The sequence below is a fragment of the Anabas testudineus genome, chromosome 3 (assembly GCF_900324465.2).
Source record: "Anabas testudineus chromosome 3, fAnaTes1.2, whole genome shotgun sequence".
In the NCBI taxonomy this organism is placed as follows: Eukaryota; Metazoa; Chordata; class Actinopteri; order Anabantiformes; family Anabantidae; genus Anabas; species Anabas testudineus.
In genome coordinates this window covers 22,051,992-22,064,032 of record NC_046612.1, presented here as the reverse complement: position 1 = coordinate 22,064,032, position 12,041 = coordinate 22,051,992, and the positions used below count along the sequence as shown (strand labels likewise).

Here is a 12,041-nt window from a genome sequence, read left to right as displayed (position 1 = left end):
AGTCACGATGTGCCCTTTATGTTGTATAATACCAATACTGTGAAGTCCTTTGACACTGTAATTGTGACTTGACTTGGCAGGTCACAAGCTTTCCAAAGGGCACTGTCGTATAACAATGAACTCTGCTCTATAATGGCACTCTTCTTTGCTGTGATGTTGTCAGACAGGTCGTGATGTGTGTTGTTGACTGTTTACTTTAGTTTTTGTTGTTGTTTGTTTTTTAGGTTCAACATGCAGCACTGTGCAGATCAAGCAAGGTAATTCAACGGTGCTGCTGAGACCCTTAGTCTGCAGAAAACCTGCAGTTTCCTTTGAAACTTAAATAACTTAGAGCAACTTGTGGCTCCTGGATTATGCCATTATAGCCGACGATTTGAGCTTCATCAGCATACAGCAGCTAAAAGACATAGTGAGCCCTGCTCCCCTTAGACGAGGCGGGAACCATGGATGACCCCTATCACAACAATGTGAACCAGCAGATGACAGAGGGCGGAGAGTACACTTACACTCAGGATGGGAGAGATGGCTACCCTTACCAGACTGATTACCCTCCACAGGATGAGGATGCTGCTAGTGATGCCACCGAGGGGGCAGATGAGGATAATCAGATGTATGAAGGGGAGTACCAGGGCATCCCCCACCCAGACGAGATCAAGGAGGCCAGACGGGCAGCTAGGATGGAGGCCAGGAGGAAAGCCCGTCTGGCTGCCCAGCAGGAAGAAGAGGAGGAAAACCTGCCAGAGCAATACGAGACCATAATGGAGGACTGCGGCCATGGGCGCTTCCAGTGGATGCTGTTCTTTGTGTTGGGCATGGCACTAATGGCTGACGGAGTGGACGGCTTCGTGGTGGGCTTCGTCCTGCCCAGTGCTGAGAAGGACATGTGCATATCCAATGCTGACAAAGGATTGCTGGGTAAGGCACAGTAAAAGGAGGTAAAGTGGAAACACTGGAGTCACTGATAGCTGTTTGAGCACGGCTAAAACTATTTATCTAAATCTGACATACAGCCTTTTGGAAAGCTACAAGGCTAGCTAATTACAATCATCTTTCAGAGCCTTCCAATCTTAACCGAGAGAGGAAGAACTCATCAGTGAAACAATCTGTTGTTGTGCTTGGTTGGAACAAAATCCTCCATATGTTTGGCTGTTAATGGCACACGGTTGCAGACCAGTGTGTCAGACAGAAATACCTCCCAGCCACGGGGACAAATTGGTGGAAAGGGCTTAAATTGTTTTAGGCAAATTCAAAATTAAAGAACATAAGCAACAATTTGTGTCATAATAAAGTATGAGACCACTGTGAGCCTCCAGATTAGCGTCACTAAGCCTTTAACATTAGTGCTGCAAGTGCCTGGAAGGTGACTCGAGAGCCGCTACACCATAGTTAACTTAGCTGTGGCAGTACTAGATACAGAAACATGTGCTTTTTTATCTTTCTGTCAGATTAATGTCTGCTAGTTCCAACTACTTCCAAATATTGTACCACAAAAGTAAACACATACACACACACACACACAAAACGGAAATTTGTATGCAGCATGGACTCAATTGACTGGGAAATCTTTTGTTTACTTTGAATACCTGAAAAACGTCTGTTCCTCAGTTTCTGTGCAGACAACCAAACTGCAAATTAAAGCCTCTCACCTTATTTCCCAGGCCTTGTGAGTAGCCAGGCGATGTGGCAGATTGCACATTGCTCATTCCATCTTAACAACAGGCTCCAGGGATGAGGCATTGCGAGAGATTGATGAGGAACCTGGTGGTGATTGTATTCAGTGTGTGTTCCCAGGCTAATATGGAGCATGTTGCAGCAGTCAGAGACCCCGGCGGCCTGCAGTGCCCGGTGCAGAGCTGTCAGATACGCTTCAGGCCTCTGACAGGCTGTGGTAGCAGGAGGAAGGCCTGGTGAAAATGAAATCACAGCGTCTGTTTGTGCAGAGCAAGAGGAGAGCACTGATCATTGGCTGAGAATATGAAGCAGATCTGCAGAGTGATCCGGTTTGAGTCATGCTCATGCTCTGATCACCAGACACATGAGGGCAGAAATATGTTTAATTTCAACTTCAGCAGATAGACTCCCAGACCTTTTGATAAAAGGAGCAGAGGTATCTGATGCATGCTTGCGGTGATATTATTGCTATACAGTATAAAAGGTTTCTAAAAGAAGTGCTTCAGCACTGTCTTGTTAAAAGGAAGAGATATTAAACTTATATAGTAGTATAGTTTATATAGTTTATTAAAGTATATTAAACTTAACTATCAATGCTTTGTAAATTCAAGAACGACTTTGTTATGCTTATAAGTGCTCAAGAATGCACGGAGAAAGTGTTTGAGGGTTAGTATAAGCTACACACATTAGATACATTTGGCTAATGAAAATGTCACTCGAGCTAATGTTTACAACCTCATCTGATAGATTATTGGCATTAAGCTCTGTATACTCTATGTATAAAATTTCCACTTATGAAAATGCTCATTTGCAAATAACTGGTCCCACAGTAACCTGTTCAAAGCTAAATCAGTACTGTTTATCTGAGATGGAGAATAACATCAGCAACAATGTAGGAGTTTATTACTACTACGTATTACTTCATATTCTCCAAAGTACTGCATCTGTTGACCTAATTTCATATATATGGATTTTAATCAAAAGCCATGGTTATACTTGATCACACCTCAGATCTGGTTGAATTATGCACACAGTGTTGGTACACAGTATCAGTAGACAGACAGGAGCTTGTTGCTGCAGTGGTTGATCCTAGGTCTTCACCTGAAGGGCAGACTTTCTAATCACAGGCTCGTCCTGTCAACCTGCACATGTTGATATCTAAGTTGGCCAAGTTGGCCCAAATTGCTGAGATCTTAGACGGCATGTTAACTCTCACTCTTCCAGTGCCCTGAGCAGTCTCTTGTTGATTGAGTTGGTGATGTGCATCTTGGCGTGTGGACTGCCGGAGCATTTGGATAGTTCAGTAATCCACAGGGAAGGTGCACACTACGACTCCACGTGCCGTTAAGCTGCTTAGTCCCGCTGTAATTAGGGCTGTGTGTAGTAAAACACAGAGCAGGCAGGAGGTATGGGTCGAAAAAGTTTAAACAACACTGTAGAAAGAACAGCTGAGGTTGAGTGTGAGTCCCGACACAGACAGCAGAATGGATTCCTCTCCCCAGAGACATCAAAAGGAAGTACATAATCTTTATCATATATCCTTGGTCACTGCTTAAGAGCTGGTGCCTTACAGCAAAAAGAGACGAGAGAGAAGTCTATACCACCTGCCTAGTGCTGGTATAGACTCCAGACCACTGCATCTGAAGGTAACATGTGTAGTGACATGTCATTAAAATAATTATTAAATGTTGAAATAATGTTGACAATTCTAAAAACAGCAAAGACTTAAGACATTTGAACAGAGCCAAAAGCAGATGTAACCATATGGGAAGCGAGTGTGGTGGAAGTGAAGCACTCTTGCTGTAGATGCCTCAAAATCACTGTCACTCCGGTTATTTCTCACGCAGCTTTTCAGAGGATGTAGTTATCAGTCCTAGGTGGGTTTTCTCGGGGTGCCAGTATAAATATTCAGAAATGCTCATCAAAACACACGATGTTGATTGGATGCATCACACTGAATTACAGTAGAAAGTGTGATGGGTTTTTTCTTCCTGTGTTCATAAAAGGGTAGAGGGAGACCCCTGGTGGAGATCAGGAGTCGTACACACGTCTGTTTTCAATAGACACCATCATGATTCCCTTCAGCGTGCTGTGTGTCTGTGTTCATAATAGAACTGAAACACATAACTGGACACCAACTGAGTCAGTGTTGATGTGTGTGCATTTCCAGGTCTGCTGGTATACGTTGCCATGTTGGTGGGAGCGTTGGTGTGGGGGGGTCTGTGTGACAAGATGGGGAGGCGGAAGTGTTTGATCTACGTCCTGAGCATCGACCTGGTGTTCTCCTTCCTGTCCTGCTTCGCTCAGGGCTATGGCTTCTTCCTCTTCTTCAGGTTCTGCTCAGGCTTCGGGTGAGACACTTTTACATTTATATTCATCTTCACATTTACGGGATTTGCAGTGTTTGCTTGAACAAAAGTCCATTTTCGAGGCTTTTTTCTCCATAATTACTGACCTTTTCCATAAATGATCCTGTTAGTGGAAAATAATGCACAACATTCTAGGCCGGATAGTGCAACCTTTTATTTGTATTGGATATTTGTTCCAGAATTAGATATCTGATATTTAAGTAAGACGAATAACAGGTTGGACTTCCACTGAAACAAACTGTGGCACTTCAGGGAAAACATGGTGTTAGAGAAGATATAAGTCATACACCATACGAATCTGACTTCCTTTTTGGTTTGTGTTTGTCATTAATGTAGCACATTTACAATCTGATTTCTTCAGGCTGACATTTTAACTTGGAGTCATCTTAAAATAGGCCAAACAGATCCCTGACAGGTTATTACAACATGACATTTAGCACAACAAAGGAAGATTAGATTTGCATTACATATGCAATAACAAACAATGCCTAAAGGCATCCACACTGCAGCCTAGAACTGTATCATTACCTTATAATCAGTATTTTTGATATTGGAGATCTATTGCAGATCAGACATTGCAGATGTCATTGAGATCTGCCTTGTTAAATAAAAGTTGAGCACTTTGTCTTCTCACTACCATACAGTTAAAATACTGCTGCTGCGTGGGAGAACCTGGAGTTCTAGTCATCACTTTGGTGTAGTCTGCAGGATAGATAATTACATACATCAAAGGAGGGGTTTTCAGCTGCCATCTACACATTGGCATGCACCACCACACAGTAGCATACTGCTAACACCAACTCAAAGACACATTAAACGTACATCGCACACCAGGAGAAATCTGTTTATTTCTTTATTGCATTTATTACATCAAGTGAATAATGCTTTTTGCTTGGTTTTAATTTGTGTTTTATTGCTTTATTCCTGCTGTCGCCAGCACCTGGGGGTGAAGCCGTTGCTGTGCATAGATAAATTTCGCAACTTTCAAAGACACATTTCTTTTGATAACGACTGCAGCTTGAGTGTAACCAGACCTGCAAAACTGATGTTGGAGCTTTTTGCTAAGCCAAAAATACAAGGTCACCAAAATAAAATGTTCCGCTGTTGCTGTTTCACGGTGATAATGAGCCCCATGTTAGTCATAAACACGCACATCTGCAGGAGAACTGTGCCCGTTTTGCTGCCTTCAAAAAGCACAAAGAGCCGGAAGACTCCACAGACCCGCTTAAAGAGATTTGTCATCATCGTGAAAATAGAGAAATCTGCAAAAATTGTAATGACTGTCTGGAAGTTAAACACACTGTAGTGGTTTAGCTTCATGTAATGTAATCCCAGTGCTGTGCTTTTCTTTCTTTTAGTTTTACATCAGACTATCACGACCATATTTTATGAAAATAATTAAATAAATAAATATTTAAATAAAAGAAACACGAGACAGGGGCATATTTATCACTGTGCTGCATCACCTCTTGTCTCCCTTTAAAGATGAACTGTTACCGTTCGCTTCCAATCCCCTCAACAGTTCAGGGCCTCCATAATTAGACTTTCTGCAATCCTCCAAATGTTTTCTGTGGGTGACAGGCCCCAAGATTGCGGTCACAGTGCAAAAACCTCTCTGCATTCTCTGTTTGTCCTGTACATATCCCCGAATTCTTTGCAATTTTGTATTGAGAAACATTACTCAACTCAAAATGAGCGTAATAAGAAGAAAACAAGCTCATCAGCTTGAGAAGAGAGAAATATTTTCTAAATCCTCTTCCAGGATTGGTGGCTCCATCCCGATAGTGTACACCTACTTCACCGAGTTCCTGCAGATGGATAAACGGGGAGAACATCTGAGCTGGCTCTGCATGTTCTGGATGCTGGGAGGCCTGTACGCCTCCTTCACTGCCTGGGGCATCATCCCTCACTATGGTAACACATACACATCAATGGAAAGACACACACATGCAGCACAGTATACGCATGCACACAAACATTCAAGTACAATGTACATGAACTCAGAGGACAGATGTGATTTGCTGATTGTTTGACCTTTGATTGAAAAACATTTCACAGCATTTAGTTTGAATTATGGGAGTTTTTCTTCCACTTTGCACGAACGCCAGGATGTGGCTCACAGACAGTTCTCAGCGCCTCTTAGTGCTTGCTAATATGTGTCATCTTGAGTTAGTTATCTCAGTAATTACTCACTTAACGTGAATTATTCACATTAAAACAACTGAACATCTTGACAGCATCCATTTTAAGGGAGTCCAAAACAGACCCACAGTTGACTGCCAACTTTTTTAATCAGTCTAATGTTTCAAACGCGCTGTGTCGAGCTACAATCATTCTGTGAATTGGACAAATCAACATGTGCCAGAAAGATTGATTCTTGAATATTAACTTGCTCTTTGCTGGACTCTCCTCCAGGCTGGGGCTTCGCCATCGGCACAGAGTTCCAGATTCACAGCTGGAGGCTGTTTATTTTTGTGTGTCTCTTCCCTGCGCTGGCTGCGCTCATCGGAGTTGTCTTCATGCCAGAGAGCCCACGTTTCCTGTTGGAGGTCAGATACTGGAACCAGCGTAGCCAGTTTGAAACCACTCAGATTTTAGAAGCACAGTAGCAGACATACACGCTGTAGTGCTGTATGCTTATGTCAGTGTCAGGCTGTGATTGGTGAAATGTGTTGAGTCATCAGCCACCGCAGCGACGTCTCACTGTTGTGATAAGGTAGCGAAGAGCTGCTAAAGCACCAGAACACCACCCGCCCCCTGTTCTCATCCAGGACATTGTCAGACCTTTAACCACATGTGGTATTGTATTTGTATGTTACTGCTCCTACATGTTCATATCACACAACCCCAAATAATCACACATTGCCCCTTCTGATAAGAGGCAGAGCTCATGGGAACATAGTTATTCAGCTTTATATGCAGCTACTGTGTGTGGGGGAAAGTTTCAATAGGTAAACTATCATAAAACATTTGTATAGAACAATTATAACACACAAAGAATGTGTGTATGTATCATGTGGATAGTCAAGTGTGTGCGTTTGCTTTTCAGAACGCCAGACACGATGAGGCGTGGATGGTGCTGAGGCGAGTTCATGACACCAACTGGAAGGCAAAGGGGGAGCCAGAGAGAGTGTTCACTGTAAGCACCACAACTAAAGGACCTTTAAAATGCCAGCACACACAGCCTGGTTTGTGATGGACAGTACAGACTTCACAGCACTTATTCTAATACTGATAACGTTAGGACTGGCCAGGCGCCTTGACAGTGAGTGAGAATCCACGACAGACTTGTTTTATAAGAGGTAGTCAGAGGAAAAATCACTGGTGTAATTAATAAGACTATCGGCTTTTTATGAAGTATTCCTGGTCCAGAGCCCTGTTCCTGTGCATGCTGGCTCACTGTTATCCCTTACAGTGCCATCGCTAATCTGATTTATACTTTTACACATTTCTTGCTGACAGTTAATTTAAAAAATAAAAAAAAACTATTTAGGAAGTTTAATGATCTTACATTCACAGTAGCATGTTGAAGATTGCCATACTGTACCGTACCTGAACCGAGTGGAGATGCTTACTATTCAAAGTCACAAGACCAGACAGTCCTGACACTATTGCAAAACAATTAGAATAAGTGTGAGTGGTGGGTTATATACTAAAACATATAGAACATATTAACTGAATATGTAAAAGACCAAATAACAATCAGTTTGACCTTTAGTGCCAGTGGATTGTTGGAGATTTAGCATTTTGTGCAAATGTGGAGTCAAATTCTTATAATTACTTAATTTTGAGTTTCTGTTGATGCCTAACTTAATCTTATTAAATAAGATAAGGTATTTAATAAGATAAGATTTTAAAAGGTAGTCGTGATCATATTTGTTCCCACGCCCTTCTCTTTGTAAAGGTGACCAACATTCAGACTCCGAAGACTCAGGAAGACGAGTTCATAGAGATCCAAAGTGAAACTGGCACTGCCTTCCAGCGTTGGACCATCAGACATGTGACCATGCTGCAGCAGGTGTGCAAAGAGCTCTTACGCTGACGTACCGGTAGAGTCAAACAGGAGCTCTGCTGTGCTCACAAGTTTGAATCACATGTGTAATTGACAAGTTTGCGTCCGTCTTTCAGGTGATGGCTAATGTGATGTCACTGTCAGCTCCAGAGCTGAGGCTGCAGGGCCTCCTTCTGGTCATTGTCTGGTTCTGCTTGGCCTTCAGGTAAAATATGCTTTTAAGCGCAGAGATTGACCTCCTGATTAAGCTTCTCGAGGGGCCAGGGGCAAAAATGTATTGTTGGACCTTATACGTGGTGATATTATTTCCTCAGGTACCCAGAAACACATGTTTAGAGACAAAATAGAAATTTAAAAATGGGGAGTTGGATGATGGATGGATAATTTAGATAAAAAGCAAAGATGCATTAAACTAGGAAAAAAATTGGTACAATCACTATAATAGACCAGGGTTAAATCATGAGGGATGGAGAACTTGAGATATTCAAAGAGGCAAATCGATGACCAATATGCAATTAATCAAATTATAACAATGGAAATAATCTGTTGAAATTTTTCACCAGCTTTTCACAGGTGGCAGCAAAAACTTCTTTAAAGCAGAGCTTATGTGAAGTAAAAGAAGATAGAAAGAATCTTATTTGTAAAATTAAAGGGTCAATTCACACTTTATTTTTTTAATGTGTCTCAGTTATCACGGCCTGGGAGTGTGGTTCCCCGATATGATCAAGTACATGCAGTACGAGGAATATGAGTCCAAGGTCCGAGTGTTCCACCGAGAACGGGTGGAGCATTTCCATTTCAACTTCTCTCTGGTCAACCAGATCCACAAAGAGGGAGAGTACATCCATGACAAGTAGGTTTCCTCCACACCACCCAACTGTTACAGTATGTTCCTTATAGCTGGCTGTTGCTGTAGAAAGTTTGTTTGTTTGTTTTCTCCTGCTGCTTCATGTCATTTCTGTCCTTTCATTAAGATTCGCAAATATTGAGATCAAATCTGTGAAGTTTGAGGATTCTCTGTTTGAGAACTGCTACTTTGAGGATGTCAGGTCCACCAACACCTTCTTTGAGAACTGCACCATCAAGAACACTGTTTTTTATAACACAGGTACCTAGAAGACAAATGACTGTATGAATGTTTGTGGTAATTTTACACAGCTGGTAAAAATATATATTAAAACATTAACACTGACCCAGAGCCGTCGTCTTAATGCACCTCCAGTGCTACGAGAAAAGAACAAACTGCTTTCTGTCCTCTCCAGACCTGTGGCACGAAAAGTTCAAAGACTGTCGGATGGAGAACACCACCTTCCTCCACCCAAAGAAAGGCTGCCATTTGAATTTCAAGGAGGAGAACGACATCGTCATCTACATGGTCAGCTTCCTGGGCAGTTTGGCCGTGTTGCCTGGCAACATCATTTCAGCATTGTTCATGGACAAGATAGGAAGGATCCGAATAATAGGTGAGATGAGCAGAAAGTGTCCGAATGGTACAAGTACCAATACAAAGAGCGTCTGTGTCAGTATGTCATCATCTGTTTCTCCAGGTGGTTCCATGCTGGTGTCGTCGGCCTGCACCTTCCTGCTACTGCTGAGTTTCAGTCAAGGAGCTGTAATATGCTGGCAGTGTCTCTTCTATGGCGTCAGCGTTGCAGCCTGGAACGGCCTGGAGGTCATTTCTGTGGAGCTCTACCCTTCCTCTAAAAGGTACAGTGGTTCTTTATCCCTCTTATAAACACCCAGCTCAGGCTCGAGTCTTACCACAGTGAATCTGTAGCAAAACCCTGAAAGGTCTGGTACAATGAAATACCTCTGACTTAAAGGCCAAATAAACAATCCATGAACTGGTTAAACGCCGAGCAGCTTTACTAGTTTTGAAGTAAAACGTGTCTGAAATGTGCACTTGATGGTAGCTACGGATGTGTATCTAATGATGCTTTGTCTCTCTCTATCTACAGAGGGACAGCGTTCGGCATCCTCAACGGCATCTGTAAGTTTGCCGCCATCATTGCCAGCTTCATCTTTGCAGCCTTCATTGGCATCACGAAGATCATCCCCATCTTGCTGGCCTTCGCTGCCCTCGTCTGCGGAGGGCTGGTGGCTCTCAAGCTACCCGAAACCCGGGAGAAAATCCTGTCATGAAAAGCCAAACTCCCGCAACCTCTAGGCCCCGAACGCAGTGTAGCCACGCGGAAAGCTATTGTGGAAGGTATCAACTTAAATTCAAACGGATAAAGGAGGAAGAGAGGCCGTACTGAGCTAACTGCGTTCCTGCAATATGATCCAAAATGTTGACAGCCTATCTGGTTACTCACATGAACCTGTGGCTGCTTCCTGTTCCCTCTGTAAGCTCCTCAGACTTTTCTTCCCCATCATGTGGAACTAGTATTTGCCATTTTCTTTATCCTCATTTACTGCCCGTCGTCCGTTCAAACACACACACACACACACACACACACACACACACACACACACACACACCAAGTGTATAGCGACATTTGTTTTGTTTGAGGTTTGTGTAAAAGAAATATGAGAACGTGTCTGTACTTGAAAGGTGATGTAGTTCATGTCGTGCTTTGATTTCATTCCCAGTTGGAATAAAGGAAGGAAAGACAGAGGACGTGTAGTCAGAACTTGAATTGGATTTGAATCCTGTTGTATTAAATGCAGAGGCCCAGCAGTAATATTGCTGCCAGTGTTGTCGTCCGGTCTTTATTTATTCTGCTCCGTCTGTGGTGTCTGTAGCCTTAGTTAAGATATTATTGCTTGGTTTGTTCTCTGTAGACATAAACCTGGATTGACCATTTTATTATTTTTATGACATCCACTTCTGGTAATTTCTCCCACCTGATCCAAATCCAAACCAAAGAGCCGACCGGATCCTCCTCCTGTGTGTCGTCTTGTCTTCAACTCTGACTCTATGTCCTGTCTGTCCTTAACCGTAGAGCCGTGTTCTGTAGGTGGTGATCACGTAGATTCAGAGTCTTGCTGTACCTGTCCCTTCTTGCCATGACAAAGTGTAAGGAATTGTTCTGTTTATTTATTTATTTTTGTCTTTTCTTTTCTAAGAAAGAGGATGATACAAAACTGTGACACTAGATGTTTTGATATGAAGCTCTCATTTTATTGTTCTGATGACGAACTGTTTTACAGAACCTGCTGCATTTCTGACAACGTGTCAAGATTTCTAAAGAGTGTGTCTCTCTTGTCGGCATGACTGAGCCGTGTGTGTGTGTGTGTGTGTGTGTGTGTGTGTGATAGAGAGAGAGTGTGTGTGTGTGAAAGTGGTTGTCATCCACATGCCTGTGAATTAACTGAAACACAATAGTCTATACAATATCAATACTATATTTGTTGTTGTACATATTGTAAACCTGTGTATATTAGTTGTAAAACAGTAGCTCCATCATGACTTGAATAAAGCTGAGGGCTCATGATCTGGTTTCCTGGTGAATCTACATCTAAAATCAGGTTTAACTTTTAAATTACATTTTTAAGTAAGTGTGTGAATTGATTGTACAGATCAACAACCGGCAGCCTGCAGCCTCCAGCACTGTGAGTACAAACAGACTGAGACTGCAAAAAGGACGCAGCATTTCACCTGGGGCAGCACCAACTGAATCTGGTTAGCTTAGCATGAAGACGAGAGAAGAGGGAACAGTTCTGTCTAAAGGTGACAAAACCTGCATAAAGGTTAAAAATCAAATTGCAATTGCAGTTTGAACATTACTTTAAGCAACTCAACCAACCTGACACATTATATAAAGTAATATCATCCTGAGCACAGCATGATTTCAGTGCATCTCTCCTGCTACAATAATTGTAAAGAAGTTGCATAATAACGAACTGCAGGTAATTCATTGCCGACAGTGCAGCTCACAGAATCACCGTCACACCTAGAACAGTTGAGTCGCTCCCTTTTAACAATTTACAATAAAGCAAACAAGAGCAGGCACAAAATGTTCCTTCAACCCGACCTGACGTTGTCT

At 42.4% G+C, this 12,041-nt stretch overlaps 1 protein-coding gene across 1 annotated transcript; it reads left to right on the top strand.

Moving 5' to 3' along the window:
* The first annotated feature begins 419 nt into the window (after positions 1-419).
* sv2ba (synaptic vesicle glycoprotein 2Ba) lies at positions 420-11,447 on the top strand. Its single transcript, XM_026378522.1, has 12 exons — positions 420-915; positions 3,842-4,022; positions 5,803-5,954; positions 6,456-6,589; positions 7,090-7,179; positions 7,945-8,058; positions 8,169-8,257; positions 8,741-8,905; positions 9,027-9,160; positions 9,315-9,515; positions 9,600-9,759; positions 10,011-11,447. Exons 1-12 carry the CDS (start codon positions 444-446, stop codon positions 10,192-10,194), a joined length of 2,076 nt encoding a protein of 691 aa, XP_026234307.1. The 5' UTR covers positions 420-443; the 3' UTR covers positions 10,195-11,447.
* Positions 11,448-12,041: the final 594 nt, after the last annotated feature.

Coding starts and splice junctions, on each gene's coding strand:
- sv2ba (XM_026378522.1), top strand. CDS start 444: ATGGATGACCCCTATCACAACAATGTGAACCAGCAGATGACAGAGGGC. Junction 916..3,841: donor TGCTGACAAAGGATTGCTGG/GTAAGGCACAGT, acceptor GTGCATTTCCAG/GTCTGCTGGTATACGTTGCC. Junction 7,180..7,944: donor AGCCAGAGAGAGTGTTCACT/GTAAGCACCACA, acceptor CTCTTTGTAAAG/GTGACCAACATTCAGACTCC.